Below are 19,572 nucleotides of genomic sequence, written 5' to 3'. Positions count from 1 at the left end.
AATAGGAAATCTAAACGATTGCTGTCGTGTCAAGTTTCAAGATATAAATAATAAAAGGACTAATATAATAAATGTATCTTATTCGATTCGCACATCGAGAAATATTAGACATTGCAATAAATGATGTTTAAAAATTTTGATAACAAAAAACGAAGGCTATATAAAATTATTATTATACATTTTATATAAAATCCAAATGGAAAATCATTGAATAGTTTCGTTAAGCTGGAGTATTAATTCCTACTAATTAATTGAGATCATAATTATCATAATGAAAAATAGCACATACGTATTTGTTGTATATACAAAAAGTATACAAAAAAAATAAACTAAATGGTCTGTCTAAATAAATGATTATTCTATTGAGTGTATATATATATATATATATATATATATATATATATATATATATATATATATATATAACTAATTTATAATTAAGAAATTTCCATTCTTTGTTTATTATGTAATGAATAATTTATTATTATTGGATAATTATATTAATAATAATATGTTTGCATGGAGTTTAATTATTCGTTTTTTTATATATTACTTGAACAAAATCTTTCTGTAAAAATGCCAATGTAGTGTATCGAATAGTCGATAGATGGCACTATGAACGTTAAGGCGACTTTTATCACGCGCAAGCTAATTGGACAAAACTAGAAATTGTCCAAAACGTACATAAAACTCATTACCAATGCGAATCTTTATCTAACTTGGATATGGTTAATGGTACCACATGATCTGATCATTTATAGTTTTTCCAGAGTTTATTACGGTTCCAATATTATTCAATTTCATAATAATGTTGTTAAGTAATTGTGAATCAATCTTAATAAAGAAAATTCGCGCTGTTGTCAGTTTTTAGTTGACGACTTGTATGTGACTAAGATGGCGTCAGCGGAACAAGTAGGTCTTAACAAAACTTGGGAATTATCGCTTTATGAATTACATCGAACACCTCAAGATGCTATTACCGACAATACAGAAATCGCGGTTAGTCCACGAAGTTTACACAGCGAACTTATGTGCCCAATTTGTTTGGATATGCTTAAAAAAACCATGACCACCAAGGAGTGCCTCCACCGTTTCTGTTCCGATTGTATCATCACCGCACTTCGAAGCGGTAATAAGGTATATATTTACATTTTCATCTTCCTTATGACCTTCTTTATGTATTTGTTTATTTTATAGTCATTTTATTTGTTTGGGTACTTTTTATGTCTATGTAAGATTTAGCTGTGTCCTAATCTCTGAATGTCAAAGATTTATGTAAACAGACTGTTGTTAGATTAAGAAACTTTGTTACATTAACATCGCTATTAATTCTATGTAGAGGATACAATGTTATGATTTGAGGAGTATTTGAATTTTCCTATTTGGGGAACGTTTAACATAACTTGTTGAGAAAACTTGTATTATTTTCTTCTTTTTTTATTTTTTAATTTTAGATATAGACTGTATCCATGGCTTATTATGGAGATGGGGTATGTTAACTGTATTTACATTGTTTATTTGTAGGAATGTCCAACTTGTAGAAAAAAGTTAGTTTCTAAACGTTCTTTGAGACCAGATCCAAACTTTGATCTATTAATTTCAAAGATATACCCAAGCAGAGATGAATATGAAGCGCATCAAGAAAGAGTTTTGGCAAAATTAAATAAATCACATTCCCAGGCTGCCTTAGTAAATTCTATCACCGAAGGTATCAAACTACAAAGTCAGAATCGTCCACAACGTTCCAGAAAGAATGCTAATGAATCTGAAAATACAAGTAATGCAACTTCGTACAATAATACTCCAAATGTTAGTGCCCCTACAACGCCAAATCCTTCTACAAATGCTGCAAATCAAAGTGATTCTTCGCAAAGTGCAACGGGGCCATTAACTACTAATAACGGAGGAGCTAGTAATAGTTCACAGAATTCTACAAATATTTCTCAACCTGCAAGTAGTCCTGCAGTTTCCGGTAATTTACATTATTTCATTTATTATCACATAAATAGGATATATATATATATATATATATATATATATATATATATATGTATAAAGTATATTATATAAAATGAATGTCAAAAATTTTTAGGAACTACATCTAGAAATTCTACAACACCTTCGCCAAATCCCACAAATCAAATACCAAAACCACCAAAGCGACAAAAAAGTCTTCAGAATTCAGAAAATGATTCTTCTAGTGCAGAAGCAGAAACAGGAGGTGGTGATTCTATGGTCGATACAGAAGGCGAGGGTCCTAGTGAACCTTTGATGCTTAATGAAATCGAATTAGTTTTCAAGCCCCATCCAACAGAAATGGCTGGAGACAATTCATTAATAAAAGCATTAAAAGAGAATAGTATTCGATATATAAAAACTACGGCAAATGCAACAGGTAACAATATAAGAAAACCATTTAAATCATTTTTAACTATTTGTTTTCGCAAGATAATGACTATTTAATTTGTTTACAGTGGACCATCTCAGTAAATATTTAGCTATGCGATTAACTTTGGATCTTGACACGGAATTATCAGAATCGGATAGGTTATTGAATTTTTGTATTTATATAGCACCTTCTCCAGGACAGCTCGTGGTATTGAGTGGATCACAAACATTACGACAAGTGAATGACAAATTCTGGCGAGTCAATAGACCATTGGAAATGTACTATTCATGGAAAAAAACCTAGGGAAGGCCTCGAAAATATCAGTCAGATGGGAGCTAGTTGTATTATGCTCCGAATCAAAATTAAAATCTAGATATTTGTGGAGTCACGTAGGGCTGTTGTGAAAGAAAAAACCTGATGTGTTTTATTATATTCTAACAGCTTTGATACGTCTTAAGAGAAGGTAGAACACGAAGAGGTTCTTCGTGTTTTTTGACAGTAGTGCAATTTTTACGATCTTTTCAAATGGTTGCCAATGTTTATGCGATTCGAGTTTTTGTACGAGAGATTGTTATGGCAACGTATTTTTAAGTGATAGAGTTAAATTAGGAACATGACATACGTCAACGATAGCTGATTAAAATAGGAAAGGATAAAAATGCATCTCGTTAATCCGTGATCATTGTTTTATATTCTTGCAAATAATACCTACCCGATCTTATTGAAGAAATAACAGTTAGATCGGTGCACACATCACATACATTTCCATACTCGAACAAAGTCAATGGTTAATTAACTTATTTAATAATCGATGAACGAATTGTTGTGGACCATTCTGTACAGTTTTGTGAAAAAAAGCAAAAAATAAATGAATGTATATAAGTGAGATGACTCAAAATTATTAAGTTATCACCGTTCATTCTGTAAGTTTATCCTATTTTTCGTTACTTTATACCGTATAATGCTACTGAATCACAAAAAAAAAAAACCTATTTTAAGATAAGTTTCCTAAAGAACATTATCTTATCCTTTTTAGAATAATATATATACGTAGGGGAATGTGAGTGCTTAGTTAGTCTACTCCAACGCGTTCGAGCTTACATTTTCCCCGAGTCAGACGTGATAATCGAAAATCACATTTCCGGTCTTGTTAAAGATACATAGAAACCGTCTTTGCCGTGGAAAGGCAGAGTAATCGATAAGAGAACCCTACGACGCACCCCTGCGTTTGCCGCTGAAGCGAAAACAATGCGGATACTACGGCCTTTGATAGCGTGCCACCCTTCTTTAGTTAACGACAAACCAGATTCTGAATTTCTCTTCTCTACCTAATGAGAAAACGACGGAATAATATCGAACACTGTTGGAGAAACACAACGGGATATTTTAATAATCAATCTCGTAAGAAAAATTCATAACAATTTTGTGGGAACATTTCATGTTCTTAGCTTCCTTTAATTTTTATATTCGATTATCCTTAGCTTCTTAAAAATTATCGAAATTAATGGAACGGAATTTATATTGTTCTTCTTTATAATAAGATCATTCCTCATAATACGAGTTATAGATTATCTACGTTTATTTATTTGATAGCCTTTTTTCATTAATTCGCTAAAACTAATAACGTACAATTTTTACTGTTTTTTATGCTATAAGATAGGATCGTACAAGTTGCACTGTAGGATATTATCTCTTTCGGAGTAATATTTTTCTGTTTATCCTAAGATAATACGCTTTAAATCATATCCACTGACGGAAGTGTTATATATAATAAATTTCCGGTTGTATTTTAAGTATGTTCTTTGTATAAACTATTCACAATCGGTTCGACTTTCATATTCCTATATAGTATTTTTATTTTTAAATTAATTATAAAATGCACTAATATAGCCGCCCTGATGAGCCAACGTCTAATTACAGGGTATAAACTAAAGTAATACCGCTGTGTAATGACTTTTTCTAATTAGCGCTTTAAATGTGTACTAAGATTAATAAGATCTTACTGCTGTGCTCGTCCTAGAAACAATAATTAATATTCTTAATGCGAAGATTAATTTCACTTAAGACTTATAAAAAAGTAGGTTTAACAGGAAAATCCATTTGAAAATATTTATTTAAATTATTCTTTTTCCTTTTTATTAGCTTTTCACTTTTTTGAAATAAAATGTTCTATAGAATTTGTTAGAAGAACAATTTTTTTCGAGATGTTGAACGAGGACAATTGGTCGGGCCAATTAGTTTTACATTGAATTACACGAACGAAACAATGATCGCTTTGATGGTTTATCATTTGCTCACGATATTTAAATTGCAATTTTAAATAAAAAGTTAAAGACGTGATGCGAAAATAAATTATCTCGTTAAATGTTATTTATTATAACGTGATTTATGATTGAATGAATATTTTACATTTAAAATAATTCAGAATTGCATCATCGAATGGAAAGTGCAGTATCGATGGTTTCGTAATCTTTCTTCTCTTCCTCTTCATCCGGTAATATTGTTGAATGTTCTTCGTCATCATTTTCATCATACGGAATTGAACTTTCAATGGAGCTCTCGTCGGTAGACGATAAATGATCGGAAGATCGATTCGTTAAAGATTCATCTGTACTTCTCTTATCATCTTCGATTTCCTCTAGATTTATATTGTCCTCTTCATCATCGGACGTCGAAGGTTCTTCGACGAAATTTGTTGATCTTATCTTTGAATTTATATTCATGTTACCATATTTTTCTTTAAGAAGTTGATACTCTTTTTTTGCCGTGATTCTAAAAAAAAGAAAAAGAAAAATAACAAATATTGATTCTAAAATCATGTAAATCTTGTAATGAGTATCTGTGTCATAGGGAATACAAGCATCTATGTTTCATTGAAAATTGATTGAAAGAGTATAAGGTATACACACACATAAAAAGAAATGGTGGAAGAAAAGAAAATCGATGCTTTTAATATTAAAGATTCTATTACAGTACTCTCTCTCTCTCTCTCTCTCTCTCTCTCTCTCTCTCTCTTTCTATCTCTCTATCTCTATCTCTCTCATTGCTCTGGTTTCTTAGTTAACGCAGGGAGAGAAGAGCCTACTATAAGATAAAGTAGGGTCAAGACCGCTTTGATTATACTCACGGCATTTTGTAAGGGTCCTTGTACCAAAGCGGATATCCCGTGGGGTTTTGTCTTCCATCGGGGATAGAATTTTCGGATGGTAGTGGGTTCACTCGGAAATTCGCTGGCTCAACCGTTTCTTCCAAAAGGGCCGAAACTTGTCGTGCGTATTCCTCAGTACCAGCTGACCTTTCTAATCTATTAAATAATGAAATATAATAAGGCATTATGCTCTCTTTTCTTATGTTTTTTTTTTTTTTTATAAAGATCATATCAATGTTATTCGTATGTTTAATTTCATAATTTTATCATTTTATTCTGTAGATATATATAACAATACATTTTAATAACGTAATATTGTATCTACTAACTTGTGAACCATTTGTCTCGTAAATTCTGATTTTGTCGGTGTTTTTAAATCAATATTTTTCACATTATGATCTGCATTATTACTTTTTTCAATCGCATTTTCTTGAAGTCCATAAAAATTCCCGAAATGTACAGCTGCATCTCGTGGGATTTTTAAAGGGGATGACTTTTGAGTGTTAGATTTCGCATTTCCTGTTAGTGTCATTCTTTTCGGAGGACTAGATATCGTCGGTTTCTTTAAATTCCTTAAACGATAAAATTATTGGATTAATTTTAACAATACATTCGACGTCTTGATATTTTTTAATAATTAATTTGTTGAATGCGTAATGAAATTAATATGTTACTATTATTTATCGTTATTATCAAAGTACGTAAGCATAAGTTGATTTGAGAAAAAAAGTGATGTTCATATTTTACAGAAAACGTTAAAATACTACTGGATGATTTCTAATATTACGATGGAGCGAAGTATGTATACATAAAAACCTCGTTTTATAGCTGAAAATAATATACGAATGAAATTTTAATCTGAAAAAAATAAAAGAACATGTGTCTTTTACGATCTAAGTGGATATTGTAAAATAGTAGGACTGATAAATAAATCGTTGTCTGTATGTTGAAGTATTTACACGACACTTTGACGTTTAGTTAATGACCTGTCTCTTGGAAAGTCAACGAGACCCAACGACTTTACCGTGAATAGTAATAGCATCGTATTACTCGAGCTTGGTCTCTTCTACATGATATTACATATATAAACTGACGCCTGCTACTTAGCGATGTTATTTAATTAAAAATAAAAAGAATTAAAGGAAGAGAGAAAATGAAAAAAAAGCAGCTTCGTTATAATCTTAAGAAATGATAAAATGGTCATTACTTTTCGCTTTTATTTAGAATGGGAAACGTTCCAGAAATTTTCAGACTCTCGGACTTGAGAGATTTCTTACTGATACTTCGAGCAACTTTCGTTACAGATTTTATTTCAACTTTCTTCATAGTTTTCCGTCCAATTTTATTTCCATTGCTTTCTTTTGATTTACGTTCCATCGTCGATTGAATTACTTGACAATTTATTTTCTATTTATTTTTATGTTTTTAAGATGATATACAACGTTCTTTCATATAAATCGATTTTACTCTTAGAGTATTTCGCTCGTATTTTTCGAATGATTTCAGACTGACTTCAGACAAACAGGAAAAGTCATCGATATAACACATGAAGTTGGTTCCCTAAAATGAAAATGACAAACCGCGAGCCTTTTAACGAAATTAATCGGTTAGAGGGCATATGATCGCAACCATTTTAACGAAATTACTTTGGTAAAGATGGGATACTCGTTCTCATCCTTTCTTCTCCTACACATATTTTTGCATGATTTTTGCTGCCACCCTTTCACGTATCCCTTTGGTTTTTTATAAATCAAAAAAGATTTTTATTACCATAGTTTACTTCGAATCAAATATTTTTTTTTATAACAACTTTACAAAATTGTCTTTTGTATTTTATTATGCAATTAGTATTTTGGGAAATCATATATACATACATACACACATATTAATATGTATATATATATATATATATTTATATTTAATGAATATATATATATATATATATTATATTTAATGAATATTTTTGCATTTATTTGAACTATATATATAATTTTATTGCATTCTTATCCACTTTTATACGTAGATTCTTTTTTTCCGTTAAGAAGAAAGAGAAAGAAGATGAGAGAGAGAGAGAGAGAGAGAGAGAGAGAGAGAGAGGAAACGTTGCTGCGAAGAGTTTAGCAAGAGAAATACGAATACGAGAGGAAGGATATAGTAGGTGCATTTTTATTTACGATCGAAGACGGCTTAGTCGCCGGCGGCGGCTCGGAACCATGCACCATCTCAACAAAAGCGAATAAAACGTATCGTCTTTTTTCTCGTGCCCGATATGCAAATGTATGAATTCCTTCTCGTACGTGTGCTATGAAAAATATAATACTGGTCCACGAAATGGACTTGCAAAATTATTTATCACCCGCTGTGTTGAGGGATAAGAAAAATTTTTATTCACCTTGCTGGCTTTGTTTATTTTTTATATCACGACTATGGAGAGAGTTGGATATACAGAGAGAAAAAAAGAGATACAGTGACCTGTAAATTTTCGTGTATATATTACATGGATATTTAATCGTGAATAGACAAAATTATCTCGAAAGTGATAATAAAAGTTAATTACAAGATAGTCATAATTCATTAGGTTAAATCAATCTGACTTTTTGATTTGATGATTTTACACGAAAATTTTATTAAGATGAATGTTGATTTCTTTTCAACAATAATAATGTAATAATAATAGCATAATTTTACAAAGCGATTGTGCATATATGGGATTTCTTATAGAACAAGTTCGAAATGTTAGCCAAAAGATATATTTTTAAAATTTCAAGAAATGAATCTATGTTCCCATATGTACGCTATTTTTATTCAGTAATTTCTAGATTGACAGGAGTAGATGTAAGATGATTTTTTTCTAACTTCAATAACTGAAAGTTATACTCGTTTTCCTGTTAGTAAAGTTTAATTACTCGATGGAGGCTGCCGACGATCGTTGGTATAAAATCTTACGAGTAATAAAAGTCGACGGGGGTTTCGAAAAGTGATTAGGCAATCGGTAGTTGGGCTATGGTATTCTGGTAGGACACGAACTTCGTCGAGGGTGGTCCTTTGATCATTCTGGCATTTCTCGGTCGGGTACTTTTCTATATGTACAAGAGCACCTTTTAAAACAACTCTACATGTCGAAGTACACGATATTATATGAGTAATTTCGAATTTTCTAATACTACATCGATTGTAATCTTTTTTTATCATCTAACGAACATTTTATTTTTTTTTCTATTTTTTTTTTCTTTTTTTTATGTATATAACTTGTATAAAATTCACAAATAAGCGACTTTATTTACAAAACTTATACCAATTCATATCAGAGGTTTTGTTGTATATTTGTAAAATAGTTTACAAATTATCGTATAGTAATTATACAGTATGTTAGAACAAGAATGGAAAGTATGTATGTTTATTCTGATTTCCATTTTGAAAAATGAAATTCGTAAAATAGTAAATAATATTCTAATAACTCTCGAAACTTATTATTACAATGTTTATGTTCGACTTTACGCTTCGAGCTTCCAACTTAACTTTCTCGCTCTTATTATATTATACCAGAGAATGTACATATTTTTTATTTAGTTGATTAATTTGTACAAAATCATGAAGCACTTTCTTGACTCTATCCTATTAATTAATAACCCAAATTAAAAATAATAAAATACAATTATTACAAAGAAACGATATTTTTCATAAATATAATTACGATCTTCTATTTTTAATTTAAACATGCATCAGATTATTCTCGTTACGTTTTTATTAATATTTAGAACATTTTATACAGGATATCAAATACGAATGCCTACATATTATGAAAGAAACGAAAAGTACACATAAATGGCTCCCTTTTTTAAATATATTATTTCTTAACGTTTCGTGACTTATCAAGTACATTTCAATAGGGTCCATTTACATTTGATCGCTACTTGCCGTTTGTGTCCGTTATTTCTGATATGTGTTGTCAATTCTATCGAATTGTTAGGTCAAAGCTATCTGCTTGGATCTCCGATGGAAGTAAAGACGCATAGAAGGGAGATACTAGGATGGTTGGATTGGAGTAAACACACGGATATCGTTATAGCTAGATGCATACAGTATGATACCTACGCGTTTCTATGATGCCACGGCATTCCTGACTCGGTCACAGGTGTACATATGTACATAGATACACTTCGTTTTAACGCATATACGGACACATCGCTGTGGGAATCGCTCGGCTGTTCTTTCGTATATCGCGAACCACCTTGCATTGGTTACCAACGAACAGGTAACTTGGCCTCCTTAGCTTTGCAAGTCATAATATCTGATGGAAAAGAAGAGAAACGAAGTTAGAAGACAGTAGGGGGTAGATAAAAAAAGTCAATAGATTTTTGTCTAACCTTTGTAACCGGAGTGTGAATTTCTTCAAACTGAAAGATCGTAAATGCATAACCTTATTTATAGATTCCTTCGTTATTTTATTATATGAAATATTCTGTCAAATGTTTTTTGTTTTTATTTATCTTCGTAGATAAATTTATAATTCTATCAATCTTTTTTAATATTGGTAGTAATCAATAATAAGTGATTATATTTATTACTTCTACAATCATGTAGAAATGAATACTCATAGTTTATAATTATTTAGAAATTTTACGAGAGATAAATATCTTTTTATATAGAGATAAGAATCTTTTTATATAGACATCTCTTTAAATGATTCATCATAAATATTTGAAATATCAATATTTTACTATGGACAATTTCATTCCTAAATTATTAATAATATCATTGATTTGTTATTTTATGAGATGAAAATGTAAGGAAGTAAGATGTTAAAGAAAGCTGGAGATAGTGAGGGTCAATAGGAGCCGTCTTTTCGAACATCTTTTTCGCCTGTGTTCGGCGGCGTTCGATTAAATTCGGTAACGTTCGGTGGTGCTCGGTGGGGTTCGGTGTCTCTCTTAACTCGTGCTCACGGACGTTCAGCTCAGTCGTCGACGCGCGTTTCTTTCGTAAACATTAAGTGTCATGCTTTTCGTGTGTTCCTTGTCTTCGCTTCTACGAGCTTGAATCAAGAGGGAGGATCGTACATCAGTGAGATATCGCTTGTCTCTTATCTACATTATCACAAAAAGGATGTTCGGAACTGCGAGGTTAGAGAAAAATTATACATATATTTTTTTATTTTATAATTTATTTTCAAAGACATTTGTATAATGTTTTTAATTTATTATATTATTAATAAGAAATTAATGAAAATATTGCAGAACAGTTGAAATTCATTCGTTTAATATTAATGTATAATAAATTTCCGAGAAATTTCGAAGAAGGAGAAGAATCGTATTCGTCTTTCAACGTTTCTAAGAGCTCACGTTTGATGAGTCACAACCATCGTGTGTAAACAACGAATTCCCATCGTTTTTGATCTTTCTTTTTACCTTTGTCCCAATACGTTATAATAAATGTATATAAAAATATATAAACATGTTAAGGTATGAAGGAACAAATGACCAGCATCGATGTGACTTATTTCATATTAAGAAAAGAAAAAAAACATTTGTAATATCATATGTAGATTAGATTTGATTATCAATGTTTTTTTTTAATTTTATCACTTGATAACTTAATAAACATTTTCGAATTAGCATAAGAATCGTAGGATCGTTTGTAACATTTCTAACGCATTGCAATTACGTTGGAGTTGCGTGTAATGCGAATAAATTGCACTGAACGCTCGAGTAGCATTTCCCTCTGTGCTTTCAATGATTTTCGCTGGAGAACGTTCTCGTCTGTTCAGCGGTATTATGCCATTTCGAATGGCTATGCGTTTTAACCAATTTGACATAAATGGCTGCACCTCTATGAACCATGTATTTACCGCATAATTTTACGATGTTATATATACTCTTTGAGAAATCAACGACGTATATTACAGTTCATTTGTTTAGTTTAATAAACAGCATTAAAAGAGAAGTCATTGATCCACAAATAAATAAATTCTTTTTTTGTAGACACTTGAGTTAAGAAAGTAAACTATGTTAAAACGTATCTTATTAATTAAAATTGTCAACAATTTATAAATCGTTTCATTTAACTTTTGAATTATTCTTTAAATTGAGCCAATATGTTACACGTAATAGTTCGGATTAAAATTTTTAATAACAAAATATCTCAACCATTATACTTTATCGTATGTTCTCGCGGTTTCAATGTTCCCTACATCAAATATCGAAAGTCGATAATAGTCCTCCATTACGTTTATCGCTAGTCTCTTTCGTATGCGAGTGCATGTAGAATCCTTCGACGATACTCGTGCTTCGCAATTAAAACGTTACAGGTCATTAATTTAACGATCGTTATGACAAACGTAATGATGATTGTATATTATTAATCGATATAATATAGATGTTTTCTTAATAACGATCGTTAATTACGTGAATACCCGCAAGGATCTGCCAGTTTAATAGAACATTTCTAAGCAACTCTAAGACAACAGATGATACTGAGATGCAAGGTATTTAAATATCTCATACAAACGATCTATAGGGCAGCTCATACTAAACAGGAAATTAAAGGGAAATTTGTAAAATAAAACTACAAAGTTAGATCGGTAAATTTTAATATTTTATGAATAATGAATTTTAATTTAATTTAATTTAATTTAAATTCTAGTAAATTCTAAATTTTTTATTAATTATTATATTTAAAATTTTTGTACGAGAGGATAATATTGGTTTATTGTAAGAAGATACAAGATTCTTGATTAAATTACGTGTCCCTTATATATCAAACACAATTAGTATTATCAATTAACAATAATAACTGGAATATAAAGAGTATAAAGTACTTCTGCTCGATGGGATCACTCGAGTTTATCCTTCTTTAAAATTTTGGACCTTTTTTTATTTTTCCAGGTAATTTCTCTCTATCTGTTCCTTATAAGCTAAGTTCGAGAAAGCTAATGCAAATATTTACGAACAGAGCCTTCTCGATTGAATTTGTTGTACTGCGCGGCGAACGGCGCCGTAGTCTCTATCCCAGCACGGTCAATATTGACTCTGGCTCGAGCCAAAGCCCATCGTAATAAATTATTGACTTCATAGCAGCGATACGAGAGAGAGAGAGAGAGTGAGAGAGAGAGAGAGAGAGAGAGAGAGAGAGAGAATTTGAAAATTCTGCAGTGATCTGCATTAACCGTTAGGCTTCCTCGCCTAGCTTGAGCTACAAGAAGATAGTATTTGCCATGAGACATACACGGGGAACCATATGATACATAAATCACTCATGATTTATATATAATATATGTATTTATGTATATATAAATAACGCATATGCATATGTATTAAATTTTTCTTCAACTATCACGTATGAAAGAGACGAGATGTAAATATCGACGAATGACATACTTCGATAAATTATCTCGAATAATATTAACGTGTAAACGAACGTATTGGACAACATCTGATCTTTTTCTTATTACGTTCCTTATCTGGTGGTACTCTACGAGCAATGTTTATTTTATCTTGCTTGAATTTCTCATGAAATCTAATAGGTCGTGTTATTTAATTTTTAAAAGATATACATGCATAGATTGAATGTTATATTATCGTATCTTGTCATGTTAAATAGAAATGTAAATAGTATTATCTATCATATAAGAGAGTATAGATAAAGATGGGTATTTGATTTTACCAAATAGAGAAAAGGAATCTGGTAATTGGTTTTAAATTCGTTTAAAATCGCCGGTGATCGATAGCTCGTATCGTTTGGTATCGTCCTGAAAAGGGAACAGGACGATCCAGAGTTTATTCTTAGTTGAACTACTCACGTTGTATTTTTTATGGAGATATTTGCTCACGGCAAATTGGTCGTTATCGAATATTCATAACTTATATTTTTTATTTTTATCAAAATTCCTCTTATAAGTCTGTTACATTTTATTTTCTTCTTTGAAAGATTGTATTTTGTAAATTACATTTATTTGAATTCCATATTTTTCAGATAATTTTTTATATAATTTGTCAAAGATGCGAATTAAGAGGAAATTAAATCCATTTGATATATGAAGATTATTCAAGAAAATTCCTTCTAATTATTTTGGCTGCGATATTATATTAAACGATGGCTAAATGAATTTGTAATATCATATCTGCAGCGAAAACGAAATATAGTCGGTAGTTATATTAAAATCGAAATGAAACCGAATCCCTTTTCTAAGTAAAAGTTCAAAGAGATACCGAGATATTCGAGTTAATTAAACTTCATGGACTAAAAATCCAAGTGAAACGCATATCAAAGCATATCATTTCACGATTCTGACGTTTCATACGTAAAATAAATTTATATTATAGTGGATTAAATCAGAAAAAAATTATTTATTATTGAAAAAATACCGAAAAAATGTCGCATAAGAAGTGTAAATCGATGTATGTAACCGAGTAAACGTCAAAATCAGCTGTTCATGTGACACAGAAGTTATATTGGACGAAAGTTGTCGTTCCAAGATCGAATATGTATTAATCGAATATATATATATATATATATATATATATATATATATATATTGTGTACATAGATAACTACATAGATAGTTACACGCATACATCTTGAAAGTGAATCGAAAAAAGAGAAAGAAGAAAAGGAAGCGATAAAATGTCGATAAGGAAGAAGAAGCAACGCAGAAAGAAAGAATAACTCAATGACTAAAGTAAGGTGTATTCCGGTATACTGACGATAAATTTACCAGAGTATATCGTAATTTAGCATCATGGCTTCTCAAAGGGAGATGCTGTGTTCGGTGTTTTCCGTCGGTCCCTTCGGTACTCGATATTTCGCTCGTCGAAGGGGTCGCCCACGCACGAGCGCGCATTCACACGTATGTACTTTTGCCAAGTTCTTCTTTTTTCTTATTTTTTTCTTCTACTCTGCGTTCTACCGATCTTCATCTAGAAAAGGCTAAAAAAAAAATATCCAGGAAGAAGGAACAATCGCGTCGTTATATAGGGTGATTAAGCTACAGTACATATTTTTTGCTTTCTTACTGTTATCGGTATTTTAATCGCGAAACTCTCGAGCGTTATCGAGTGTAAAAATGTATGTATAGCGAAGACAAATAAATTGCGTTAAAGGGTCCGATAACGAGTATTCGATTCTTAGAAAATTCGTCTAGAAAAAAGAAAACAAAAAATATTAACTTATATTCCACGAAAGAAAGAATAAACTTTATTATTATTACTTTTTGTCTCGATCACAAAAAAGAAAGTTGTCATAATGTTGGTAATTTGACGGTCATGTCGATTGTGACCCTCACTCGTTAAAATAGGAAGGGTTGAAAAGAGTTTACAACGAAGTAACATAGATCCGTGAGTTGAGAAAGGGTAGGTTGCTGAATAAGAGAGTAAGAGAAGTAGACGGTTAGGGGTCAAACGGGAAATCGCGGCGCGAGAGTGCGTGTCGAGTGCACGTAATCGTTCCTCTTTTCCTTTCAATATATGCCGAGAATACGGCTTGGCCCTCTGTGATTTCGTGGCTTTGCTATAGCCGTTCTTTTATTATTTATTATTAGCCTTTATATAGCCTCTGCTCGAGTGCTTCTCTCGTGTCGAGATTCTGCTGCTCCTTTCGTTACATGAATACCTTAGTACGTATCTTACATCGTTTCTCTTTAAATTGCAGTAGCGTTCAACTATAATTACGACGATGCATTGCAGAATGATCCTCGTTATTCTTTGAATATTTTTAAAAGAAATTGTATTTATAAAATAAAACGAATTATTGAACTTTTAAGGAAATATATTTTTATTTAGAAAGATTCATATTTTTTCTTTTATTTTTCTCACGTCCAATTATTAAAATAACAAAATATTCCAACATGTTTAAATGATTATTTTAAAGTACTGACACGTTTCTTTGATAGATTTTTATATTTACCTGCAGATTCAAGGATCACTCCCCTTTGAACTGTAAGACTCTTCTTTAAAATATGTCCTTATGAGACGGACGACCGTCGTATGCATACTTACGCTATAGACGTAAACCGTTCCATTTTGAAAATACATAGTGTGAAAAGGTGGAGCGGATGGATGGTTGGCTAGACGCGTGTCAAGTGTTCGTAACGAGACAGAGCGAGCTTTATTGCCTCCGTTGCAACTTGGTTCCCCCTCTTCTCTCTTCCTCTCTTTTTCTCTGTCTGTCTCTTTCTCACGTACACGCTCTGCATTTCCTGTATTATACTTTACAAGTGTAACCGTAGCACGACACATGTGACAGCCCTTGTTAAATCCCTGAGGATAAACGGGTACGCGTCAAAGCAAGATGGACGCATTTACGTGAATATATGCTTTCGCCCCTTTCAAACATTTACTCCGACAACGAAGCCATGCTTCGCATGTATAGTCCACCCCTCCTTATTGTCGGTACTCACGTCTATCTTCTTCTTCTCTGTAGAATTCGATTCTTTGTACTTGTAGAAAAATGATTGCTGGTTTAAATTATATAACGAAGAGATCAACAAACGGATATTGGTTGTACAATAGCGTTAAGAATCGTACTTTATTTATAACAATGTAATCAATCATTATAATATAGTATTAATATAATTATTAGGATTTATTTTTTAATAATGATAAACATTTTATTATTTTCATATTATATTTAATTGACAAAAAATAATACGTTATGTTTTTAAGATAAAATAACAATATTTGTAGAAGGTGACAGGGTTGATAAAAAACGCGCGATGCATTATTTTCTTCTCAAATAGATAAATACGAGCATGGGCGATGTCGATTCGTTGCATAAGTACACGAACACGTAAATGGTCTTATCGTACTACGATGCACGAGAGCGAACGCGTGAATCGGCACGTGAGCAATATCGTACTTCACCTTGCTTTTGAACAACCCCTTACAACCCTTACCATTGGTAGCATATTTTTCGATCGATTGAAACGCGTCGATTTTAATGAAATATTTATATCGAAAAGTGTCTCGATCGCAAATAAATAATAATTTTGCAATATCGAAGTTTTACGATGAGGAAATTTATATGTCTATTCAAACGATTAAATGTAGAATAATAATTTTGTGATATTTAATTTATTATTTTTTAACGCATTCTCCGTTATATATATATATATATATATATATATATATATATATGCCTGCACTTTTTGTAGTTGTTTTAGAAAAATTAATTTTAATATTCGTTTATATAATTTGTTATTGGTTTTTTAAAACGCATATTTTATATAAAAGGAAAATATAACGGGATTCAAAGGGAAGAAGAGTAAAGTTTTCGCTAATGAATTCGAACTATTCAATGAGCAACCATAAAGAATATTTCCTGACGCTATAAAATGTCAGGAAGTTAATAAAAACGAGTTAGATAGTAATTCGTGATGTTCGAAACGCTCGAGGCATGCCGATGAATGTAAGGAAGAACGGGCGGCTCACTCGAAAGAGAAATTACATCCCTCGCGATTTCTTCGTGCTCTTCCCCGTTGCTTCTCATCTCATACAGGGACAAGCCTCTTCTTTCTCTTTTTCTTTCTCTTTCTTTCTCTCTCTCTCTCTCTCTCTCCTTTTTCTTCTTCTTTCTCCTTTTTTTCTTTCTTCTCGGGGTCTTTGGTACCACGCGGGAATCGCGTCGACTCGTAATTAGTGGCAATTAGCCCTCGGTTAAGTCAACCGTTCGACTCGATGGCGTAGGGACACGAGAAGAGAAAAAGAAAAAGACAGGAGAAAAAGATACCTACCTATATAAAGAAAGAGTGCGAGTGCACCGATGCAAATACAGAAATTTTCTTGGGCTACGGGACGGGACGAATCGTAAATAACAGAGCGAGTTCCAGCAAAAGGGATAGAGAAAGAAAGAGAAGTCACGTACGAAGAATAAGAAAGGATTCTTCGACTTGATATTACATTGCAAACAGCATATTTCCCTCTACTTTTTTCTTTTCTTTCTTTTTTCTTTTTCATTTTTTGTTTCTTCGTTTTCGTTTTCCTTATTATTTTTCTCTATTATAGCTTCATAGAGTGATTTCCGTCCAATTTCCTCGAGTTTCATTATCCCAAAGCGTCTTTCCTTAATTATATCGCTATCCGATGGAAGAAAGAATGATGAGAGACGCGTGCTCACTGGTTCGATGTCTCATTATGCAAGAAACACGTACTCTCGTTGTATTGAAGTGTCGTTTGGAAAGATAGAAGAGGTTGCATACCACGATTACTTGCGTACTTATGTGGTTATATTATACCTTATACCAAGTGGTGCACGTGATTGCATCTCGATATGGGATTACCACATAGGTATATTATATAATTTATTAAAGAACTCACGAACGGAAGTCATAAAGGAATGTTTAATTACTAAATCTTCCACTTCTTACTAATAGAATTATTTTGAGACGTATGTACGAGTTATGATTATTTACAATCACATGTTCGATACAGTTCATTTTTTCAATCCAACTTATGATTAAATCGTTCAATGAATTAGTTCCGTAAGAATTCGCAGGAAGCGACCATGACTATTGAATATTCTTAAGTAACCGTATTTGAAATTCGAAGAATCACGATTTATGGTACGACGTAGTAACATCCTCTTTCTCGGATATAGTGACATAATAGGCAAACGTCCAGGCCGATGCACCGTTATACTGAATGGTCCGAGGTCAAAGAGCCGACGGCACAACGGCCACGACGAGGGCACAGAAGGTTCAGAAAGAGGTGGTGGAGGAGATGAAGGAGGATAAAGAGAAGTCGGGATATGCGTTTCAGAGTGCATCGGATATACTCGTTCGGCCAGTTCGCTCATGTATATTCGATGAGACCTAAAGCTCGGAGGAGGGAGGGGGAGTGGAGTAGTATACGAGCCACGAAACATCGCGAGGATAATCTTCGGATAACGATGAGAGACGCGAATTACGTACTTGAATCTCGATCATAAATTGGAACGAGCTCGAACGACTAAGAATCCGATCTCCCTTTACTTTCAAGCCAAATCGACTGTTAAATTTCATCGTCCATCGTTCACTCTCCGTTTCGATAGAAAATAAGTTTAGAAATGAGTTGAAAGTATCAATTTGTGGAGTTCTTTTATCTTTAAACGATATTTCCGTCATTTATTAATATCAGGTCATATAAAATTTATAAATCGATCATTCCTTTTTAAAAATGAACAAACTCTATTAAAGTGCTATCAACGATATATTTATAATGATAACATCAATGTCAGTGAGTTAATAAGATTGCTTTGAGATGATGGAAAATGAATAGTCGGATAATATGATTACCCGTTTGAAACCAATTTCGATAAATATTATTCAACAATCGATAAAAAGAATATTGAGAGAAGAAATGTATTAGTATGCGCGCGCGTGTGTGTGTGTGTGTGTGTGTGTATGCGCGCGCGCGTGTTCATAAACGTAACATTTTGGTAAATGTCGTTCGTAAGCGTTTGAAACAATACTTCACGACCGCTTTTGATTGATGTTTGCGTTGGGGTGATATTTAAACCTTGGTCATTGACACTGACCCAATAAGTGTCAATGAGTTGTTCCTCACTTACCGACGGGCACGCGATCGTATTTGAGATGAGAGTACGCGTGCATGCACTTCAATTGTATTACTCTCTCCTTTAAAACTTATATCTTGAGTGTCTCTTTTCTTCTATTCTTTGAAGCAGTTTTAATTGTTTCGTTATATTTTAATCGACTGGATTATTCAATGATATTGCGAGACGAAGAAAAGAGTGGAACATAGTCATTAAAAATCTAGTATATTTTCTATGGTCTACTTGTATATCGTTCGTTAATATGCCAACATAGCGCGGAAGCAAGCCGATATCTGTGAGAAGATCAGCATATCTTCCGCATGTTTCATGAGATCCGATACGTCCACAGAGCGAAACGTATCCGTTAGTTATCTTGTTGATTCTCGCGATCTATTTTCTCGCGGTTTTGTTATAAACTTTTTTATAATTCTCTATTTAATTCTTTGATAATTATTCTTATGATTTAATTGAATGATGTACGATAAACTGTCATAGTAATTCAGTATATTAT

General features: G+C 32.2%; 2 protein-coding genes across 3 annotated transcripts in view; both read left to right on the top strand.

Moving 5' to 3' along the window:
- The first annotated feature begins 714 nt into the window (after positions 1–714).
- LOC124951636 (E3 ubiquitin-protein ligase RING1) lies at positions 715–4,006 on the top strand. Of its 2 annotated transcripts, none has more exons than XM_047500341.1 (4): positions 715–1,137; positions 1,606–1,972; positions 2,093–2,395; positions 2,475–4,006. In XM_047500341.1, the coding sequence occupies exons 1-4, from the start codon at positions 895–897 to the stop codon at positions 2,690–2,692; spliced, it is 1,131 nt and encodes a 376-aa protein (XP_047356297.1). In that variant the 5' UTR covers positions 715–894; the 3' UTR covers positions 2,693–4,006. The 2 variants fall into 2 exon arrangements, with proteins under 2 accessions (XP_047356297.1, XP_047356296.1); XM_047500340.1 differs by having other exon boundaries at positions 1,525–1,972.
- A 6,479-nt stretch (positions 4,007–10,485) lies between these two features.
- LOC124951915 overlaps positions 10,486–19,572 on the top strand; it is a 31,659-nt gene continuing 22,572 nt past the window's right edge. The window contains exon 1 of the mRNA XM_047501009.1: positions 10,486–10,660. Within this exon, the coding sequence (XP_047356965.1) occupies positions 10,644–10,660 (17 nt within the window). The 5' untranslated portion in view covers positions 10,486–10,643. The remainder of the gene's footprint in view (positions 10,661–19,572) is intronic.

This window comes from Vespa velutina, chromosome 9, assembly GCF_912470025.1.
Source record: "Vespa velutina chromosome 9, iVesVel2.1, whole genome shotgun sequence".
NCBI classification, from domain to species: domain Eukaryota; kingdom Metazoa; phylum Arthropoda; class Insecta; order Hymenoptera; family Vespidae; genus Vespa; species Vespa velutina.
Note: the sequence above shows the minus strand (reverse complement) of the source record. Positions and strands in the feature narration are given on the sequence as shown.